The following is a 23,650-nucleotide window of genomic DNA, read 5'->3' on the forward strand; positions in this document are numbered from 1 at the left end:
CTGGTTCCCAGGGCATAAAGATGAATGAGATGTAGTTTTGTTTTGTTTTCGTGTTTGTGTTGAGAAACTGTAGTCTAACAAGGAAAACCAGATCACTCCACAATAATCCAGAATTCATATGCCAAGTACTCTACTGGTGACAAAAGCGAAATGCTCCAAGGTAAAAATTGATGATCGAAATCTCTGCCTATAATTTTGTCCTGAAAAAGAGCATCCCAGTGAGAAGTATCATTCAACACTGGAATAGGTCGCTAAGGAAGGAGATGAGCTCTTTAACATCCTACTGAGAAGCATTTAATAAAGCAAAACATGAACATGAAATGGCACAGGTGTGCAGATAGTTATTTTTCTCAGTCAAGCCATCACCCCTAAGTCCTACAGGATGCTGTCAACCGGGGAAAATGGAGAGGGAGGAGAAGAGAGGAAATCATGTTGACTAACATGAGAGTGACGGCTGTGTGCCAGGCATTGTTCTAAATGCTTTATATAGCAAACGTGCGAGGTAGGTATATTACCATCATAGCCCTCGTGTGATCTGGGAATGAAAGTAAGGAAACATAAAACACTTTGTACAAGGTCACATGGTTAATACATGGCCAAACCATTATCCTACATCACCACAGCCCAAGTAAGGAAGAGAAGGAGAGAAAGAAGGCAGAATTAGATACACAGGTTAGAACCAAAAAAGCCCCAAATCTTCCCTTCCCAGACTCCCATGATCTATACTTACTTAATTATCCTGAGAGCCTACAAGAGGACTGAATAGTCTTTCCTCAATGATCTCAGAATTCCTTTACATAGCTCAGATTTTAGGATTTTACAGCCCATGAAGTTCTCAACACTACCTTCTTAAGCTGGAGCCTAAAATGACAGGGTGTTTCCACATCGTTTACCTAACATAAAACTTGAACCAGAGACAGAATGCTTAGAATAAAACCTGAGATCAACATTATCGTCCCATTCCCCAGAAGAGGCATCTGAGGCCAACGGAGACTCCATGACTTGCCTGTGATATCCTAAAGTAAGGACACAGTAAGACCCATTCTCTGGACCTGCCCCTTATTAATGGGGCTCTTTAGCAAAAATATTTACCTGTCAGGACCTCAGTTCCCTCATCTGCAAAAGAGAGATGAAAAACAGCCACAAGGAATTGAAGGTTGATGACCTTATATGTGCAGTGTCTCTGCCCCTAGTGGGTTCTTGATAAACGGCAGCTCTAGATAATTACGATCAGGCACCAGGGGTTAGAGAATGGAAGGTTGCATTTAAGACTTTCCCACATACACCTACGCATCACTCCTAAGAGAAAAACTCAGACCATCCCTATTTCCTTTGGTGGATTTTTCTACAAATTAGAGAGGGACTCTCTGCTGGCTCCATAATTTCTGTGTAGAAGGAGTTTGGGGATAGCTATTGATTGGAAAAGAAGGCTGAGCCACACTCAGGATGAACAGCAAAGTGTTCCCTGGTCAACTGGCAATGTCTGTCCTGGCAGAAAGGAGGGTCAAGATAAATGTGCCCTGATTAATGCCAGTCCTGGCCTGTGTTCTACCAACAAGGAAACAGAGGTCTAAAGAAGGGGACTAAGCTCCGGCGGGGTGACACGTGAGCTGGAGAGCTCTGGTGATCTTGCGTGACTTCGAGGGGAAACGGAAGTAGGGTATGAAGCCGAGCGATGCCCAGAGGAGCTCAAAATGCAGACTCAGTGCTTTTTTCCCATTGGCTTTCTTCCAGACACTCTTCACACACAGATGTGTCTACAATGGCAGAGTAAGGAGCCTGAAGAGCGGCTGTGCCCGGTACTGCAATGCCACAGTGCAGGTAAGGTCTTCAGGGCCACACTCCTGGGCCTCAGCATTTGTGAGGGGACATGGTGCCCATGGCCTTGGCAATGTCTTCCCGCAGGGGAACAGTAGGGGGAACTCTCTCTGCGGGGTCCAGGTTACCCCCTTCCTCCTGTGCTTCCCTCTCACTCTTAACAAAGAGCCCATACTCTTGACACTCCCCCCATGGACCGGCCACTGCCTCCTGTCTGACCTGTCTCTGACCCTCCTTCCGGCCCCAGAGTACACACACTTGCCACTCCCTCCCTCAGAGCATTTTCCAGATTTTCCTGGGACTGATTCATTGTTCAGGGATTTAACTCTCACTCCCTCTGTCACCACCTGATCCATAGTGGCCTCCCCAGGCTCCCCCCACCTTTGCCCCACCTGCCACCACTTCGTTACAGTATTTTGTCTTCCCAGCACATACAGGTCTCTTTTTTAAAATTGATGGTCTCTTCCTGATGATATAGAGGATGGGCTTCATGAACACAAGCCTTCATGTCTTGTTCTCACGGTGCCAGAGCCGGCTTGGCACCCGAGGTCGGCCCTCAGTACACGTGTGGTGAGCACATGGTTGAACACCAGCCATGCCATCATCTGCAGAAGAAGTCGAGCTAATGTTGTTTATTACTATAATGGAAATTAAAATGTATTTGCTTTGAGGAACTGGCACTCTGCTTGCGGTTTTAAAAGGCAACATGTGTTTTGTTTCTCAGATACCAAAGTGCTGCAAAGGTTTCTATGGGCCTGACTGCAACCAGTGTCCTGGAGGCTTCTCGAATCCATGCTCAGGCAACGGCCAGGTGATGTAAACTGGTTCATGGGTGCTGAGCTTGACCTGATCTAAGTCAAGTGGAAGAGTAATTTTTAAAACCACTAGACCTAGAAGTGCTACAGTGCCAATCACTGTTTGCAGAAAGTAAAAGAAACAGATCAGTTGCTCAAAGAACAGAAGGTATCTGTAGCAGAAGAAATTTGGGCCAGGGATGGATGGTGGCAGGGGGAGAGAGTGGGACATCTGGAAGAGTTCCAATGTCTGTGCTCCTGCTGCTGAGCACTTGACCTTGGATAACTCAATGAGGCTCCCTCTGACCCCACTTTCTACTTATGGGAGGAGAGCAGAGTCCCCTGCATTGATCTCCAAGATTTTTTTCAGGATGAAGATTCTGTGATACTTTAAAAAAAAAAAAAAAAAAAAACAGACACTGCCCAGTGATTGCTTTTTATTAACCCACCTCCAATAGCTAGTAAATTATAAAGGCCCAAACTTATCTCCCCTAGCTTAGAGACCAGAGCTAAACAAATAAAAGTAAAAGGAGTTGTGGTTCACCTGGGAAATTACAGATCTGTGCATTTAAGAAACCACATCTAAAATCTGCTCCGCTCCAGGGGAAGGAATAACTGCAACTGTTGAGATGAGGCAAGAACAAGGCAAAGCAGTCACCAATGAACTACCACAGGCCATAGCAGGAAGTCACCGGTGCCCAATTCTGGTACACAGTGATCCTTGCAAAGACAACCTTGAAACAGCTGAAATGGGGAGGTGGGAAAAGTCTTATACTGCAGGGGTAAAGTCATACAGTCATAAAGCTGAGCAAGTCAGGCTCTGGAAAGAATGGCCAACCTTCCTTCTAAAGGCCGGTGGCTGGTCACACCATCCCTCAAGCATTGTTTGCAGGTTCCAAGTTCACCATGGTGACACCCTTCCTCTTTGGATGACTTCCCTTCAAGTTCGAAATCCTGACTCAGGACCCCAAGCTTGTCCCTGTTTTAGCATCTTACCTGATATCGACATGACTCTACTTTTTACAAGTTGTCCCAGTGGGCCATGTCTAGCTCTGATAGACATGTCAGATAGAACCTGACTTCAGAGAAGTCAGGCAATGACACAAAGACATCTGGGACTTCTTTACAGTGGAGCATTGTCCTAACGCCCTCAGGGCCTGTCTTTGCTTGCAGTGTGTGGACGGCCTCAATGGCAATGGGACATGTGTTTGCCAAGATGGCTTCCAAGGCTCCCAGTGTCAGTTCTGCTCTGATCCCAACAAATATGGACCTCGGTGTGACAAAAGTAAGTGGCACTTCTGGAACTTATTCCTGCTCCTCAGCTGGGTTCCCTTTGGCACTGCAGCAAAGCAATAATGCAGGCCAGGTGGTGTATGCTGCTTTGCTTGGTGTATACCCTCCTCCTAGACCATTTCTCCAGCACGTTGTTCTCAATCTGTAGCCCATGCCAGGCTGTGGGGTCCCACTGCAAAATTTCTGAGGCAGCAGGCCTGAGTAGTATTGGAGAACTTGCAATTGTAGCCAGTTTCCTGGGAGTGTAACCAAAAGACCACTCTTCGAAAACCAGTCCCTTAAGTTTTCCCCCCCCACAAACCTGAAGTGACCATGGGCTCAGTAGCAAAACACAGACTCACTCTCTACCTTTCCAACAATCCCCTTCTATCAGCTTTCCCCCTTGAAAAATGTGTGACTTTGTGCAAGTGACTCCCCCCCACAGACCTTAGTTTCTTCATCTATAAAATGGGAATAATAAGAGTAATTACCTCATAACGTTAGTGCAAGTTATAAATAGAAAGCACTTGCCTTGGGACAATGCCTAGCACCTAGAATGCAATACAAATACACTAGCTCTTATTAATCTGTGAGTGTTGTTACTGTTGCTGTTATTCTAAATTCAGTGATGTAAATATCAGGAAGCTCAGAGACCAAGAAGAAAGTTCCACAACACTAGGCATTAAAAAAAAGATGCAGTTATTTGATCTTAGAGAATGCATTATACCTTTAAAATTGCAACATTGTATATATTTAAGTAGATAGATACATAAATATACAGAAATAAATATAGATATATATTTCTACACTAAGACTAGAACTTGAAAGAAAAAAAAATGAATAGGAGTGTTGGCCATGGAATCAAGCCAGCCCGAAATTAAATCCCCACTCTGCAACTGACAGGTTGTATGACCTTAGAAGAAGTTTCATTGAGTCTTAATTTCTCCATCTATAAAATGAAGATAATAACAGTACCCATGTCATGGGTTTTTGATGAAGTTAGACCATAATTTATGGCCATAACACAGAACTTGCCACAGCAAGAAATCAGTAGATGAAGCCGTTCTTATTACTGTCACTACTAACTCCATTCGCTGGTTACAGAGCAGCCCTTCCCCTCTCTCATCTGGTTTGATCTTCACAACCACCTCTCAAGATGGGCAGGAAACCAGAGCACAGCAGGATCATGGCTGCTGATCCTAATCCACTGTTCTTTGTGTCAAAAAAGGTTTCTGAGAAACAAAAATAAGGTTTTATTCCAAAGCCTGTCAATGTTGGTATCTTTATGGGGCCAACAGAGCAGGATGATGGGGCCAGGGGAAGCCATGGAGTTCTCCTCACCAATACCTCCCTTTCAGGTCTGTGGCTACCCACCAGTCCATGCAAAAGAGCCACCTCTTCCTTCTGGGCCCTTGTCCCTTGCGGATAAAGTCCTAACTTGCATAAAGTTTATGCAAAGCCTTTTGTTTTAAGTCCAGTCATGCTTTTCTAGCCCACTCACTGTGCCTCTCTTTTCTGTCCTGGTTGTTGGCTACAAGAACCCACACGAATTCCTCTCCTAAAGCCCTCCTGCGGCAAAATACAAAAGCCTTCTTTCTGATCATAGCCAAGCACCAACTCGAAGGAATTTTGCATCCTTCTTTTCAACTCCTGCATGCTTAGGAGCCGGAGTTGGAAGTGCACATTGCAATTTTTTAAAACACATCATCGAAAGCAAAGTAAACCACAAAAGTTTAAAATGATCACAGGCAAACAGAAATACCAGATAATATCCTGAATTATGATATTTGCGCATAGGCAATCTTAGCAAGTCAGGCAATGTGTGTCACCTCTCTGGGCCTCAGTTTGCTCATCTGGAAATGGGGATGATAAGAGTATCTACCCTCTGACGCTGGTGACTGTTAATGAGATGGTACTGTTAAAGGCTGGCCCAATGCCTAGAACAAGGGCCGTGTACAAATATGGCCATCAGGTAGCACTGGTTGTAAGCTGCACACATGTAAGAGGCCATGCCAGCATGAGAAACTGCTTCTACTGATTCCAGAAAGGTGAGAAATTTCCAGACTGAGCTCTCCAACCGTAAAGTAAATGAAGATTGAGTTCCTTGGCGTCTTTCTCACACACACACACACACACACACACACACTCACCTACATACACATATGCACAAAGTACTTCTGGGACCGAATTCTTCCCATCCTTGATGGGACAGTCAGGCTCACCACACACTGTCTCAGGCCCATAGAGAGACACTTGAGAAGCTAAGATATAGCCTCCAGAGCCTCCCCCAGCTCAGTCCCAGGTTTTGCTCTGATGGGCACAAGAAGGGGGTGAGGGGAGGTGGTCTTTTCTCCTCCATGAACATGTGCCCCATTGCTGTGCTTGTCTCCCGACCCCCAAATATCCCTCTTCCTTCTCTTCCAGAATGTCTATGCATTTCTGGAACATGCAACAACAGGATCGACAGTGATGGGGCCTGCCTGGATGGCACATGCAGAGAAGGCTCTGCTGGGAGGTTCTGCCACAAGCAGACCTCCACCTGCGGGCCCTACATGCAATTCTGTCACATCCATGCCACCTGTGAATACAGCAATGGGATAGCAAGGTAAACCTGTAGGGTACCACCCTTAAGAGCCCACAGCCCCTGTGCCACCTGTACATAGGCCCAGCCCCTATCTCAACTCTTTGCAAACAAAGGCCTGTTTCCTCCAGCTGCCAGTGTGGCCTTTGTGGAGAAAACTTCAGACTGAGCTGGGTTCAAACTGCAGCACTCCGTGCTCTGAAACATACCAACTGTGTGACGTTGGGCAAGTTACTTAACCTCTCTGAGCTTCACTTCTCTTCATCAGGACAATAAGGATGATGTTGCCTATGTAGCAGGGCAGTTGTGGAGGTTATAAAAACTGGATGTAAAAGCACCCAGCAACAGGGGCAGCTGGGTGGCTCAGGTGGTTAAGTGGCCAACTCTTGATTTTGGTTCAGGTCATGACCTCAGGGTCTTGGGATGGAGCCTCAGCAGGGAGTCTGCCTAAGATTCCATCTCCCTCTCCTTGACCCCTCATTCAAGCTCTCCACCTCTCTCAAATAAATAAATAAACCTTAAAAAAAAAATCACCCAGTACCAGAGCCAGCACATCATAGGTGTTTAGTCATGGAAACTATGATTATTAGCATTATTCATGTGAAGAAATGAAAATGTGTCCACAACTGTCCAACCCTTTAAAAAAAACCTTTACTTCCTAGAGCCATTAATAATAACTCCCCCATTCAAGGCATCTTACAGGAAATCAGGTCTTGGTCATTAGATCACCATTTGTTTCCGTAATAGTGTCTAATGTACGCCCTGGGCTTGAAGATGGGGGAGATGGAATGTCAGAGGAAATTTTCCTCTCTGGGACCATCTCTGGTTCTAAGGCAATAACCACCTCAAAAACATCCTGGGAAACACAGAGAATGTCTGATAATCTTGACCTCATTTTTACAGCACTTTTCTTAATTTGTAATTTGCATAGTTACTTACTTTTCTGTTTATGACCTGTCTCCCCACTAGACACTAGGGTACAGCCTACTAGGGTAGGCAGCTTGGGCCCAGAGACTGTCCCTTCTCTTCCATGGTAGCACAACAGAAATGCACCTGCCTCAGGAGTGAGGAGCTGCATCCATGCATAAGGCAAAAATCACACATTATCCAAACTGTCCTTAAAACCTCTGAAATCACTCACAAAGGGCTATTGACACGGGCCTGTATATACTACATACTCTTAGATAAATCGAACACTGTTGGAACAGATTGATCTATCTTTTCATCTGGGGACAAGATAAAGCATTTTGTTCCTCATGGAGCCTTGATACATGAGAAATAATTCTATTTAAGTTCTGGTAAAGCACCTGTGGCTGAATGTGAGGCAAAGGATGTGGGCTCTGGTGGAACCACAGGGGACACAGCACCTCTTACAAGAGTCTTAATAACTATTGGTGGGCCAGACGGATGAATGAACGGCCCAGTTGATAGTTAAAGTATCATGGCGGGATATTTTGAGACAAGCGTCTCAAAGGGTGAGGAGACAGTCAATTATGTGAGCTCATGGAATCAGGCACTTTGAGAGGGTGGTACTCCAAATAAAGGAAATCTGAGGGACCAGAGAAGGGGGTGTCTCACCTGACCAATTTTTTTTCATTTTTCATGTATCATTTATGAATTGAATGCCAACATATCTATAGTCATCATATAGCTTTTTTTCCCTACAAATCTAACCATTATTTTTCAATATTTTACAAACTGTCTCAAAGAAGAGGGGCACCTGGGTGGCTCAGTTGGTTAAGTGTCTGACTCTTGGTTTCAGCTCAGGTCACGATCTCAGGGTCATGAGATCGAACCCCACATCAGGCTCCACACTCAGTAGGGAGTCTCCTTGAGATTCTCTCTCGCGCGCTCCCTCTACCCCTCCCCCCTCCCCTCTGTGCTATCTCTCAAATCAGTAAAAAAAAAAAAAAAAAAACAAAAAAAAACCTGTCTCGTCGAAGACATGGTAGTTGTTCTCTACAGAACCACAGATAATAACTAGAGGCAGACTCCTTTCCCATCAAAGCAGTGATGCTGCCAGATATAGGGCCTCGCAAGGGGCAAGTGCATACAGGCGTCCTGCTAAATGCTCCCCATGCTTTACCTCATTCCCTTAATCTTCACAGCTTTGTAAAGGAGGTTTTAGACTCCTTTTCCAGACGAGGAAACAAAGTCTCCCAGAGGTTAATGGACTCAGCCAGGGTCACACGATGCTAAGAGGTGGGGCCTGGATTCCCTCTCGGGCCTGTCTGACTGCAGACCAGCCCACCCCCAGTGCCTATGACCACCTTTACACTGGCTCTGCCCACAAGGGCAATGTGTCAGATGTCTGGCCAGGAACCGTTCACCCCCTGGCTGTCTGGCCTTTTCCTGGGTGGTGGCTGCTTACATTTTTGGGGCTGATTTTGTGCACGTGCTCTTCATTGCAGCTGTGTTTGCAAACCAGGATACAAAGGGGATGGAAGCCTCTGTTCAGAAATGGACCCTTGTGCAGAAATCACGAGGGGGGGCTGCAGCCGAAATGTGAGTGTTCCCCTTTATTTCCAGGCTACCTGGTTTCTTAGGAAAACCTGAGGGAAGGCCTTGAAAAAAAAGTGATGTCTGAAGGCTTTTCATTGCACGAAGCACATTTGCCAGAACCTTGAGTTTTAAAGACGAAGCTAGTGCCTTCTGTGAGCTTCCACTTCCTCAATCCACGTGTGCAGAGGATGTCCCAGGATCACAGGAGTTGGGGTCTTTGGGCTCTTAAAAACACAGCCTGAGAATCAGATATTGGAGGTTATTAATCCAGTGATTCAATGTTACAGCTGACAAGCAACGTGAATGTCTATGATCTCATTTCTTATTTCCCCACCCCAAGCCAATAATGTTCTTATCCTCATTGTACTTATAGAGAAACTCAGGCTTGGGGACACTAAGTGACTTCCCCTAAGTTCTGTTATTGGGGAAAGCCCAGGCACATAGCCCAAACCCACAGTGGCTTTTGAATATCCCTCCTACCCCCGGGACCTCGTCACCTCCATTCCCTGTGCACAGTTTGCCACCTGGTCTCCCCACTGCTTCACTGGCCCACCTGTGCGTTCATTGCCCATCCATAGCCAGAGTGACGTGAAGCAGATTGGGTCATGTTTCTCCCATGCTGAAACCCCTTCAGGAGCTAGTGTGGCTTAGAGGTGAAATCAGATGGGAATGCCTTGCCCCACCCCACCAGATCCCCCTGGCGCTGGTCCCACCCTCTCCACAATGAACCCAGCACCTCCTTCCTCTCCCACTGTCCTTCAGCCTCCTAGGGCACTCGGGCTGAGAGGCCTGGAGTTGCTACAGGGGTTAGGAGCTTGAACCTCAGCATTCTGGAGACAGGGTTGCTGAAGTTTTGTGCTTTGTGACCTTAGGGAAGTTACTTAACTCCTCTCAGCCTAGCTTCCTTATCTGTAAAGCAGAGAGTAATGGGACCTTCCTCAAGATCACGGGTTATACCAGTGAAACACTAAGAACGGTCCCCCAGCTCCATAAATGACAGCTATGTGCCTGGGGCTGGCCATTAGCTGGCCCACAACAAGCAACACTGTTCTCTAAATTGTCTCCTATGTTTGGTGGATCTCGGTGCAAAAGTGCATTTTCATCATTTCTATCACACTCCATGCAAACACGCATTCCTAGGAGGTACCTTCTTTTTTTGCTTTTGGAGTCATGTGGCTGGACTGAGGTTTCAGAGATTTGCTGCTTTCCGCCCCACAGGCAGAGTGCATCAGAACCGGCCTGGGGACCCACACATGCGTGTGCCAGCAGGGATGGACCGGGGATGGCAGAGACTGCTCGGAGATCAACCACTGCCTGCTGCCAGGTGCTGGCGGCTGCCACGCCAATGCAACCTGTTTGTACGTTGGCCCCGGGCAGGTAGGTGTGCCGAGGCAGAAAGCAAAGGGGAGCAGGACTCCTCAGGTGGCTCTTCCCAACTGGACATAGCAGTACTTTGTCTAGAACTTACTACAGCTTTTTAATCATTTGTAGTAGTGAGAATGGGTTGTCATAACTAACCCGTGACATAGGTACTATTTTTTTTCACCTTTTGACATTCTCCACTCATTTAGCCCATCCCCACCTCACCCCAGCTTCTGGCAACCACCAATCTGTGCTCTTTATCTATGTGTTTGGTTTCAGGTTTTGGGGTTTAGGTTGGTTTTTTTTTAAGGTTCCCTATATAATTGAGATCATATGGTATTTGTCTTTCTTTGTCTGATTTATTGCACTTAGCATAATGCCCTCCAGGTCCATCTATGCTGTCGCAAATGCCAAGAGCTTATTCTTTTTCGTGGCTGAGTAATATTCCATCTCGTGTGTGTGTGTGTGTGTGTGTGTGTGTGTGTGTGTGTGTGTTGTGGATATGATACACATATCACCTCTTCTTTATCCATTCATCTATCCATGGACACCTGGTTTTTCTTCCATATCTTGACTATTGTAAATAATGCTGCAGGGAGCATGGGAGTGCAGATATCTTCTCAAATGTAGATAAATATTCATAAATGAAATTGCTTGAAGGTATGGTAGTTCTATTTTTAGAAATAGTTCTATTTTTAATTTTTTGAGGAATCACCATGCTGTTTTGCACAGCGGCTGCGCCAGTTTACATTCTCACCAACAATGCATGAGTTTCCTCTTCTCCACTTCTTTGCCAGCACTTACTTCTTGTGTTGTTGATAATAGTCATCCTATGAGGTGTGAGAAATCATTCTGGTTTCGATTTGCATTTCCCTGGTGTCAAGGGATGTCGAGTATCTCTTCATGTATCTGTTGGCCATCTGTGTGTCTTCTTTGGAAAAATATCCATTCAAATCTTCTGCTCACTTTTCAAAAGGGTTGTTTGTTGTTTTGTTATTACATTGCCTGTGTTCTTTGTATATTTTGGATATTAACCATTTCTTAGATATATAATTTGCAAATATTCTCTCCCATTCAGTAGGTTCCCTTTTCATTTTGTTGATGGGTTCTTTTGCTGTGCAGAAGCTTTTTAGTTAGATGTGGCCCTGTGTGTTTATTTTTGCTTTTGTTGCCACATAGATGACTAGCATTATTCCCATCTTACAGAAGACAAAACAGGCACAGAGAAGCTAAGTAATTTACTAAATCATGCTGTGTGATTGACATCCAGTCTGACTCCAGAGTCCCTGCTTAAGTGCCTGACCACACTTTATAATTCTGTAGCACTCTACAGTCTGTGATCACTTTCACTTAACCTCTTGAAAAAGAGACTGAGGCAGAGAAAGCTGCTGCTCAGGAACCAGTCTGCACTGGGGAGGTGATGACGGCTGTACTGTGACCGTGGCCGTGAAAAAGTCCTATTCATAAAAGAGCTTACTTATGGTCTTATGTCTCATCACGCATTTGGCAAACAAGTGTATTCGTTTTTTGCCTCACCTAAATTGCCAGATTGCGTTTGAGAAAGACAAAATATGTCCTGGTCTCTGTAATAGTTTGCTAAAGCTTCTGTAACAAAGTGTCACTAACTGGGTGGCATAAAACAACAAAAATGTATTGTCTAATGGTTCTGGAGGCTAGAGGTCCAAGATCAAGGTGTGGGCAGGCTTGGCTCCATCAAAGGGCTTGAGGAGGAATCTGTTCCATGCTGCTTTCCAAGCTCTGGGTGGTTTTCAGGCAGTCTCTGGCATTCCTCAACTTCACGCGTCATCCTGGTTTCTGCCTTCATCATCACAGGGAGTTCTCCCTGTGTGCATGTCTGTGCCCCAATCCCCCCTTTTCATGAGGACACTGCTCATATTGAATTGGGGACACACCCCATTCCAGTGTAACCATGTCTAAATTAATTACATAATAATAATCCTATTTCTAAGTAAGGTTACATTCTGAGGATCTGGTGTCAAGATTTCAACATATGAATTGGAACTAGTCATTTCAACCCATAATACTATCTATCCCCCTCTCTCTGCTCTTTCTTTCTGTGGATAAAGGCATCCTAATATGGGAGATGGAGGAAGAGAAAGGTTTTTTAATAGTGCCATAAACAAAGTAAAATACACTGTCTCTAGGATTGCCCTAGAGTTACCAGTAGTTAACTGCCAGTAGTTACCAGTTGGCTTAAGAACTTTTAAATATTGCAAATAGGCAGAAATCCTAATTACCATGAATACGTATGAAAAGACAAACTATGTTTGGCTCAATATGTTAGGGTTGGGGGATACAGGGAGGTGCTACCCCGATACCAAGTGGAGAGTATTAAACACCCATGTTTACAGGGTCTTGCCCTGCCGCATAAAGATGTATACAGGTGCTCACACTCCCTCTCTCTCTCTCCCGCTCTCAAATAAATAAATAAGATCTTTTCAAATAAACACACACATCTTTACTTTATAAAACACACATCACGAATGATACATTGTTTTTTTTTTTTTTTATTTTTTTTTTTTTTTATTTTTTATAAACATATATTTTTTATATACATATATTTTTATCCCCAGGTCTGTGAATCACCAGGTTTACACACTTCACAGCACTCACCAAATCACATACCCTCCCCAATGTCCATAATCCCACCCCCTTCTCCCCAACCCCCTCCCCCCGGCAACCCTCAGTTAAAGATAAAAATTCATAAATAGAAATCCTATTCCTTTCTTCCCACCACTTCCTGGGTTGTCTTGTCTCATGTATGGCACTTCTGGGATAATGAATTCAAAAAGAAATACCGGGGAACTCTCAGATGAAATGTAGCACAGAATGCACAGATCAAGAGCTCTGGAATCTGAAGTACAACAAACAAAATACATCAAATCAGGGGGCCAAAAGGCTATGACTTCCGTGGCTCGTTTGCAGGCCACGTAACAAAGCATGAAAGGCCCTCCTGTTCAATCATCTCTTTTTTTCTTGGAATTGTAGAATGAGTGTGAGTGCAAGCAAGGGTTTCGAGGAAATGGGATTGATTGTGAAGCAATCACTTCGTGCTGGGAACAAACTGGGCAATGTCATCCGCTGGTGAGTTACTTCATTTCCTTCATCCTTTAAAAAAAAAAAAAAAAAAGAAAAAAAAAAGCTACTTGAGAAAGAAAGAAGGCTAGTTAATTTCTTATCTAGAACCTACTAATGAACAAAATCTTTCCTCCTCCCCAAGAGAGTCCCCAGGCAGAATGGGAGTAGTTCTTACAAATGTTACTCCGGTCCAAAGCTTGGAAGAACAAACATATGATTGCCAGATAAAAGACAGACTTCCCAGCTAAGTCAGAATGTCAAATAAATAACAATCCTTCAGCACGAGTATGTTCCAAAGATTACATGGGGCAAATTTATACTAAAAATTATCCAGACCCTCTCTGAAATTCATATTTAACTTGATATTTTTTATTTGCTTAGCCTGGCAATTCTTAATTGACTGGATGACTGGACTCCCATTTTGAATGTCAGAACCTAACAAATTTTTGGTGAAAATGCCCACCCAACAGTAGCTTGTGCCTTGTGTCTACATTATGGAAGAGTGGGCAAAGATATTAGAGCTGATCATGTTCATGTTTTCAAAAGAACATCATTAAGCACCCAACATCAGAACCAAGGAAGACAACCCTTAGTCACAGTTCTTCTGGTTACCAGTAACAGAAACCACATGAATCAACTTAAGCAAAAAAGGAATTTGCAGGGAGTCCTCCCAGGGTAGCTCCAAGGACAGGAAATACAAGTTGACCTCCCAAGGATCCAGAATCAAGACCCAAAGACATCAAGATCATGGCAGCCTTTTCCTCCAAACCTCTGAGACTATGTGATTGCTCATGTTGCTTTTCTCTGTGCACCTGCTTTTTCTTTGTCTCTCGCTCTCTCCCAACTTTAAATGCTCCCTTTTTGTATCTTGGGATACACAGCTCCCTTTTCTTAGATCAACATCACCCTCCACCCCCAGTGATGCCCACTAACTTATTGGCAATTTATGTCCCAATTCCAAATCATAGGAGAAAGGAGCTGGCCATCCAGGGGTTCAGGGATCCAGGGGTCCACATATGAGCCAGTCATTTATGGCCAGGGAATGTGGTGACATATTAGGAACATGGTTGCCAGAGCCCACTGCTATGTGGGGGAGGGTAGTTTTTAAAGAAAAATAGAGGAGATGCCCCACAGTATCCATTTCTCAAGAATCATGAGAGCACTTCATAAATCTGAAGGAGACCCAACACTTTTGCTTCAATTAAGACCAATCAAGCCCTGATGTTCTAATGGTGAGAAGGTACTGCAACTGTCTCTTCATTCCAAAGCATAGAAGAACCAACATAGAGTTTCCAGATAAAATAAGTATGGGACACCCAGTAAATTTACATTTCAGATTGACAATGTATCCTTCTTCAGCATCAGTGGGCCCCCAAATGTTACATGGGACATGCTTGTACTAAAACTTACATGTTTATCTGAAATTCAAATTAACTGTATGTCCTGTACTTTTATATGCTAAATCTGTGAGGGATGAAAAGAAAGAATTTAATTGTGTTTAAGCAGGAGCTACACCAAACATACAGACAGGAGACTTTCCTTGCAACAGGGCCACGTCTGTGGACCCTCCTAGCATCTTTCAACCCCAAAGTTGCAATTCTCACCTTTGATGGAGCCTGAGGGCTCAAGGGATGTAACTGGGAGCTAACTATTTATTAGGATGCCAAATGGTTTCTTTTATCTTTGTATTATCAGGCAACCTGTCAGCTTACTTCTTCTGGCCTCTGGAGTTGTGTTTGCCAGGAGGGCTATGAAGGAGACGGCCATCTGTGCTACGGAAATGCAGCCGTGGTAAGTCATCCAAGATGAACTTGTGTGCAGAATAATAAAGACAAAACTCTTTAAAAAAAAAAAAAAAAAAAAAAAAAAAAAGCTCTTGGCTAGGATGCCTTTAAGTATTCTACCAGTCCTGTGCTCCAGAAGATCATACAGGAAGTAAGCTACTCACTCATTTTGCAAACTGCTTAGCCTCACAGCTCAGCTCCCATTGCCAGCTCGGCTCCCTGTCCCAGGGACCCAGCCTCCTGGCTTTCTGCCATCAGCTCAGGTCCCATCTATACCGTCCTCTCCCTTGGAGCAGCCCCTTCTGGGGATTACTCACACATCTCAGCTCTTGTACCTGCCAGTTTTCTTGCTGACTGTGTGACAGGTATTTACTAATTCATCTGATAACCTCAACTACTTCAAAAAGGAATTGACACAACTCTGAGATTTATTGCCTCCGTATCAATTTGTATATGATAACTATTGCCATTCTCATGGTGTTTAATAATTTTAAAATGCTTTCCCTTACATGAATGTTCATAACCCCAGCAGCCAGACATCCTCATATTCATTTTCAGGTAAGACTTGAGTTCTCAGAGAGGTTAAGTGACTTACCCAAGATCACACAGGTAGTAGTAGATGGCAGATTCAGGAAATGAACCCAGTCTTCTGGAACTCAAGGTCTATGCATTCTTTAGCACTCCTGCACACATGACTGAGGTACTGGCGCTGTGGGAATCTTTTCAAGTCTTAACTTCCCCCAAACAAGTGTAAGTTGTGTGAGAGCAAAAGTCTTCTTTTCCCTTTTGTATGCCCTCCCTTCATTCCAATCTGGTGCCTACAGCCGCGGTTCAATATATATGTTCATGAACATAGTCCACGGTGGAAAGTTGAGAAAGAAGAGTGGCTGAAATGTCCTGGGCATGTCCCGCATGCCAGCCTCCATTCTAAGCACTTTAAAACATTAACTTCTCCAGATTTCATATCCACCTATCAGTTGGAGCTTTTATTATCCCCATCTTACAGGCAAGAACGTTGAACCCAGAGAGACCAAGTAACTTGCCTAAGGCATTAGGCAATGGCCAGACCAGAATGGAAACCAAGGTGGTCTGGCTCTGCATTCCAAGCCACTACTCCATGTTGGCTAGAAAAGGGGGCTGTCATTGAGCTCTGTGACCCTCCCTAGGGTGGGGCATCATGCCCTTAAAAACTAAATTCTGACTTGGAAGAACTTCAGCTGGTTGTTCCATCTGAAGTTTCTGGAATTACTTCTTTATCTTGAGTAGAGAGGCTAACGGAGCTCCTAAGCATGAAAGAACTGTGCAGCACAGAGAAATTCAACTAGCGGGCCGCCATTCCTGCTGGTGCAGAAAATGAGCTGAGCCCCTCCCCGGGAAGGCTAAGTGCATGCTGTTCAGCGGTTCACTGTGATCATGCTCATTCACTGTTCCTTCTCTCATGTCTCTCTGATCTCTCCCCTCCTCCCCTGCATGACATGAATAAGGAATTGTCATTCCTCTCCGCGGCAACTGTATTTAACCAGTGGATAAACGTGAGTACCTTCGTTGGAACTTCGGAAATGTATACGATTTTAGAAATTTGGAGTGCGTGTAACAGAAAACTGAAAATTCAGCTGGTAGGAAGAAGGGAAGGCAATTGTGTAGAGCAGTGGTCCTCCGCCCTGACCACTATTTGAATCACATGGAATGTCCTGTTTAAATAGCCATGCCTCGGCTCCCGCCACAGACACCCTGACTTGACTGATCAGAGGGGCACCCTGGTCATCAGGGCATTTTTAAAGCTCCCCAGGTTGGGTTGCCTGGGTGGTTCAGCGGGTTAAGCCTCTGCCTTTAGCTCAGGTCATGATCTCAAAAAGAGTCCTGGGATCAAGCCCCACATCAGGCTCCCTGCAGGGGAGGGCTACTTGTGATCTCTCTCTCTCTCTCTCTCAATCAAATAAATAAATAAATAAAATCTTTAAAATCTTCCCAGGTGATTCTAACATGCAAGCAAGACTAAGAAGTTCTGGTCTGGGTTAAGCTAGAGGAGTCAGCTTTTCAGCCAATTCAAATATACACGTATCAATTCATTCATCAAGGGTTTTTTTTTTAAAAGCATAACAAATAGCATGGAGGACATGGGGAGTTAGAGAGGAGAAGGGAGTTGGGGGAAATTGGAAGGGGAGGTGAACCATGAGAGACTATGGACTCTGAAAAACAATCTGAGAGGTTTGAAGGTACGGGGGGTGGGAGGCTGGGGGAACCAGGTGGTGGGTATTAGAGAGGGCACAGATTGCATGGAGCACTGGGTGTGGCGCAAAAACAATGAATACTGTTATGCTGAAAATACAAAAAAAATAAAAATAAAAATAAATAAAAAGTCAACATAATTCATTACTGCCATTCACCGAGTTGGATTTGGGGTTTATAATTGTAATCTGGCATAGCCCATGGGTGTTTAGCTCTTCACCCAATATGCTCTGAGGAGCTTCTTCCTCTCCCCTGGAAAGTTCTATGATGAAGAATCCACTCCCCACTATACCCAGTTGTGGGCGTCTCTGTCATCTTTGCATGAGTGGGCCAAAGTGCCATCACGACCGCTGGTATATCCCCTCTGAGAAGTCACATGCCAAGATACTATCTTGGTGCCTGGTCAGCACCAATCTGGGACAGCTCCTGATTGCTTCTGTGTGGAGCCTCTCTGCCCCCGTCACGTGAAAGAACAGGGACTCAGGGTCCGGCTGCACATGCTGACTTCCATATAGGCCAAGCCCACATGCATAAGCTTGCCCAGTGGCATGGTGGACCCAACTCATTCCAACGCATGAGAGCATATCTTCCCCAAACTCGCCTTCAGTGCCCTCACACTGGTACCCTGAAATCAGCCATGGTGGGAGGATATACACCACAGAAATCAGGGGATGTTACAAACCAGGGCTTTTTGCTTGTTTTTCTTGGGAAAACATAAGTTGTGAAACATAAGTGCACCACTTCAACCCAGAACGAGCTCTAGGTCTGATTTCAGGCCTCCAGTCTGTCCCCTATGCTGAAATGTTTCCTGTTATCGTCCTACCACCCTTATTCCTAGGGCATCCAAGGGTTCTTTTTTTTTTTTTTTTTTTTAAGATTTTTTAAAATTTATTTCTCGGAGAGAGAGAGGGAGAGCAACAAGCAGGCAGAGTGGCAGGCAGAGGCAGAGAGAGAAGCAAGCTCCCTGCTGAGGAAGGAGCCTGATGCGGGACTTGATCCCAGGATTCCAAGGGCTCTTAAGGCTCACACACCCACACACAGGATCATCAAGACTATTCTCTGGCTCTTTGTTTAGAGACCAGGAAAGTTTGCCTTTTGACAAAGCTCACACATTTAAATAAAAAGAATGTGTCTCAGAGAATATGAGGCACCAGCCAGTGCGTGGGATGGATTTGGGACAGGGGCCCGTAGGACCTTTCCAGTGTCCCTGAAATTACTTCCCTGGGAAGTCGTCATCTCTGCCAAGCATTCAGTCCACTCTGTCTGTCCTCTAACGTGAGCCAGGCCAACTTTCTTTCCCTCCTGTGATTCAGAATGCTTCTCTACAACCCATGCTGTCAGCTGCCTCAAACCTCACTGTCCTCGTGCCTTCCCAGCAAGCTATTGAGGACATGGATCAAGATGAAAAAACCTTTTGGTTGTCCAAGAGCAATATTCCAGTCCTAATAAAGTAGGTATTATGTATTTTATTCTTCATGATATCTTACCGGCATCCATGCAAACAAAGTTCAGTAGAGGGAAGCCACATGGTCCTTGAAAACCACAGAAACCAGCATGTTCTAGAACACTCCTCACCTCCTTCCCCCAGGATGGTAACAGTTAACATTATGGACAGCCAACTCTGTGCTAACTACCTCACATATAATTCAGCTCATCTCTCAACAACCCTAGGAGACAGGCATTAAAATTACACCTATTATACAGATGTATAAACTGAGGTATGGGGTGATTCCATAACTAACCCAGGGCTCCATGGCTGATAACATCAGGGGAAGAGTTTGAATCTGGCCATCTGGCTCCAGAACCTATTTTCTTAACTACTCAATGATACTCCTTCATGCATTGATATTTCACGATAGCTCTTCTGGACTGTTGTTGTTTTAGGTACCATATGCTGCTGGGCACATACAGAGTGGCAGATCTGCAGGCTCTGTCATCTTCAGACATGCTGGCAACATCTCTGCCTGGCAACTTCCTTCACCTGGTGAAGGCAGATGAGGTAAGAGAGTTCTATAACCTGTCTGCTAAGTGGAAACGTGTCATCTCTGTTTGTGCTGCCTGCTTTGAAGGTCTGTGTTATGAAAATCTCCAAACATGAGCAAAAATAGTCCAAGAATAGAACGTCCATGGGGGCATCACCCAGCCTCAACAACTGCCAACATATGTTGATACACACACAGACACACACACACTCACACGTTACCCTGTAGTAGTGATGCTCTAAAATGTGACCCTCTACCTACAGCTTGGCCACAGGCTCTTCTTGACAGGCCACAGACTGATCCAGGCAAACCTTTCCATGATTCTGGGTAAAGGTTGCCCAATTTCACAACTGTGGCTATTCATACGTGATAAACTAAAAGCTGTTACCAGTAACCAACTCATTGAGTGACTACAGGTAACAAAAATTTGATGTCAGGTTAGAGTCGGTCAACCAACCTTTATTGAGTACCTATGAAACACCAGGGGCTCAGTGCTGATGTCAGAGCAACACACAAGGAAGAGCCACCGCCCCATGGAAGCTCAGCCTCTGGAACTTACCGCCGTGTGTCCGGACTTGGAGTCAGCCTTGCGTCAGGAAGTTTGGCTGCCTTGAGGCCTATGCCAGTGTCTATGCCACAACTCTGGCTATGAATTGCACAAGGTGAAAATGAAGATTTTACTGGGAAGTGAGAAGTGCTGCATCAGTGGACCATGAACCACCATCTAAAATGTTCTGGGATTAACTGCTCTAAAACATTTTACCTTCCTACTCATCAGTGACAGAGATGATGTCAGAGAAGATAACAGAGTGCTGTGAAAAGGGTCTAGGGCTAGCATTGCTGAAATGTATGTGCCTCATCAGATCATTCTTTGTTGAAAGCAGAGAAGAGTCGCATACAGTTCCATGGATTCTTGGCACATTATTGTTCTAATTCTAGTACATTACATACCTGTATCAGACAATGGGGTTGTGCTCCATCGGTGTTTTAAATCATTGTTTCTCCTAACAAGCATGAGCTGAGCACCTACCCTGGGCAGGTTTATCCTGGGTTCTCTGCATTCAGAAACAAATAAATGGGACCATTGACCTGGAGGAGTTAACCACCAAAGACACATTTTAATGAGTTCCTGGGTCTGATACAAATGTCTCCCTTTAACCAAAAGAGATGTGCAAGGCAGCCAAGAGTGTTTTCTCCAGGGCCTTCACTGAGTGACTTGGTGGCTGTCAGGGTGAGACAAGTCCCCTTCTGCACTTAGGTTCCCAAGAGGGATTTCAAATAAAGGGTAAGGGTCGGGGAAGAAAAGAAAGTAGAAAGAGTGGAGCCCAGCTGTGCTGTGGCTGGTTGGTGGCTGGGTGAGTGTGTAGGTTGGGTAATAAATATTCTTGAAAAGTAACTGGGTTCATTTGGATCAAGAAAGTCAGGGGCTGTCCATATGAGTTTGCTAAGGCTGTTATAACAGCGTACCACAAAGGGAGTGGTTCAAACAGCAGAACATTTTGTCTCATGGTTCTAAAGACCAAAGGTCCAAGATCGAGGGGTGAACAAGTTTGGCTCCTGAGGGCTATTGGGAGGGGCCATTCCAGCCTCTCTCCTTGGCTTGTCAATGGCCTTCTTCATGCTCACACAGCATTCTGCCCAGACCGCGGTCTGTGTCCAATTTCCTCTCCTTAGAAGAACACCAGCCATGTTGGAGCAGGGCTGACTGCAATGATCTCAATGTAATGAGATTACCTCTGTAAACACCCTATTCCCAAATAAGGTCCCATTCTGAAGTACTGGGGGTTAGGAACCCAACATATGAATACTGAGGACACAGTGCAACCCACAACACCATCTACAGGGTTTTTCAGACTACAGGATCGCTTTGGTGAGCCTCAACCAGCAGTCTTTGAATGAAGTCGAAGAGAACAGAATCGGTATTTAGGGGCCTCCCCAAAAGTAGAGGAAATTATCATTCCATTTTAAGTGTGTGTGTGTGTGTGTGAGAGAGAGAGAGAGAGAGAGAGAGAGAGAGAGAGAGAGATGCCTGGTGTGTCACAATTTAAAGATATTTCTAACTTCAGGCCATAGTAAAAAATGTAAAAGTCACTACTGCTTGAGAAGTACAAAACCCAGAAATAGTTTCAATCCCTGAATTTCCTACCCTATGGAGACTCACCTTCCCACTGTGCTTTGCATTTATAGACTGTAACGATTGAAGGAGCATCTGTCATTGACGGTGACAACGTAGCCACAAATGGTGTGATACACATCATCAACAAGGTACACGCTTGCCACCTGCCATGCAGACAGCACCTCCTCTGACTTCACGTATTACTTCTGCACAGGATGCTTGGTAGGGGATGTGGGGGTGGAAGTACGTTCCTCTAGTGTTAAAGTATCCTGTGTTGTGCTCCATGACATTAATGTTCAAACTGCTTAGAGGTTCTTTTCATCCAGTCAGACTCTGTTCTTACTTATTCAGCCTATATTTGGCAATGGCCCCTACATCAAGTGTGACCAAGTATGTTATATTTTTTATTTATGTGAATATCTTAATCAAGAACTGGAGGATAGGCAAGTGGTTATGCATTATTTTTCCCTCTTCCCTTTCTCCATGATTTCACCCTAAAAAGATAGGGTAAGGAAGCCCTAGAAAAATATGGAAAAAGGTAGATAAAGTATTTTGAAATTTTCATTTTCTTCTAAGACACAATGCAACAGTATTCAAAGGTACAAAATAAAACAAAAAAGTATCGCGGGAAACAGTTTTTTTTTTTTTAAAGATTTTATTTATTTATTTCACAGAGAGAGATCACAAGTAGATCACAAGTAGACAGAGAGGCAGAGAGGCAGGCAGAGAGAGAGAGAGAGAGAGGGAAGCAGGCTCCCTGCTGAGCAGAGAACCCGATGTGGGGCTCGATCCCAGGACCCCGAGATCATGACCTGAGCCGAAGGCAGCGGCTTAACCCACTGAGCCACCCAGGCACCCCTCGCGGGAAACAGTTTTAAGCTATCCTGTAATTTTCTGTTACTATATTAGGATTTTCATTGAAAATTGAGGTTAGAATTTAAGGTATATTGGGAACTTTCAAAGGGTGGAAGATTGGAAAAGACAATTAACTAATAGCACTTTAACTAAAATTATCCTCACTTGGCACTTCTATACTCACTTTTGATTTTAATTTACAGAAAAGGTCAACTATTTCTGTGCAGGAAAGAAGTCATTTGTAAGATGCCTGGGTGCATTATTTTGCAAAAACTTTGCAATTCCCTTGTATTACCAAGATACATTAAGAAAAACAACATTTTTGAGCAACTGATCACTTGTAGGGAACTATGCTCAGTTTATGACTTCTTATGATGCAAATGAACATTACTTATCAAGGGTATTTTTCTTCTCCATCCTGGCTTTCCTACTAAAAACCTTTAAAAAAAAAAAAAAAAAAGGTGAAATTACCTCTCGTTATTTACATTTCGGATGGCCATACTTTATTAGTACAACAGCCCCTGAACCCATGTCCTGTCCTGATCGATATTATCATGAGGTCAATCATGTCTCAGCTCCTTCCTGAAGCCTTTCTGATCCTGCCACCCATATCATCAAGGATGGCATACAGAATCTGGCTATGTGAACTTGGGCAAGGGACATAACCTCTCTGAGCCTCATCTTTCTTCCCCAGGAAGAACAAAACAACACCTTCTCTCCCTCGATGCCTACTGCCTAGCAGACCTTCCCTCAATAAATGTTGGTTTTACTCCTTTCTCCCCTCTCCATAATTCCATGGGATTTAGGGGTATAGAACTCATTTGGTACACTGTGCCCTCTTGTACTGATAGTTCTTCCTCACGGTATAGTCCCAGACCCCCAAGTGATGGCATGTCCTGGGGATGGGGGAGCTGTGTCTCTGTGTCCCTCATCAGCACCAGCCTCTACCCTTGTACGTGGTAATAACTGGAATGATTGACAGCACAGTAGGTAACAGGCCTTATACAATGTATCATGTCCCATTATCTCCTGTGATTTTTACTGCAACCGCAAGAGAGTAAATGCAACTGTCCTCAATTCACAAGGGAGACAACAAGTAAGACTCCTCAGGGTTAAGTAACTGGACTGAGGAAGAAGTGATGTGACCGCAAAAGAATTGTGGATGCCTGTCATCTTGTTCAAGTTCTCTGGTTAGCCTCCAGGTTGCACTGGCTCCCTAAGGACCTCCTCCACCTGCCCTTGGACACCATGGGCAC

The 23,650-nt window shown here is 44.6% G+C and overlaps 1 protein-coding gene across 2 annotated transcripts in view; it reads left to right on the forward strand.

Annotated features, from left to right (window-relative positions):
• STAB2 (stabilin 2) overlaps positions 1–23,650 on the forward strand; it is a 166,905-nt gene that overhangs the window by 73,179 nt on the left and 70,076 nt on the right. For both annotated transcript variants that reach the window (XR_009356928.1, XM_059186690.1), the window contains exons 20-31: positions 1,735–1,821; positions 2,543–2,629; positions 3,786–3,897; positions 6,309–6,489; positions 8,877–8,970; positions 10,186–10,344; positions 13,339–13,434; positions 15,124–15,219; positions 16,697–16,744; positions 18,755–18,891; positions 19,326–19,440; positions 21,611–21,688. Coding sequence is in view for 1 of the 2 variants with exons in the window: in XM_059186690.1 (XP_059042673.1) it covers positions 1,735–1,821; positions 2,543–2,629; positions 3,786–3,897; positions 6,309–6,489; positions 8,877–8,970; positions 10,186–10,344; positions 13,339–13,434; positions 15,124–15,219; positions 16,697–16,744; positions 18,755–18,891; positions 19,326–19,440; positions 21,611–21,688 (1,290 nt within the window). In the remaining variant the exon portion in view is untranslated. The remainder of the gene's footprint in view (positions 1–1,734; positions 1,822–2,542; positions 2,630–3,785; positions 3,898–6,308; positions 6,490–8,876; positions 8,971–10,185; positions 10,345–13,338; positions 13,435–15,123; positions 15,220–16,696; positions 16,745–18,754; positions 18,892–19,325; positions 19,441–21,610; positions 21,689–23,650) is intronic.

This window comes from Mustela lutreola, chromosome 8 (assembly GCF_030435805.1).
Source record: "Mustela lutreola isolate mMusLut2 chromosome 8, mMusLut2.pri, whole genome shotgun sequence".
Classification (NCBI taxonomy): Eukaryota; Metazoa; Chordata; class Mammalia; order Carnivora; family Mustelidae; genus Mustela; species Mustela lutreola.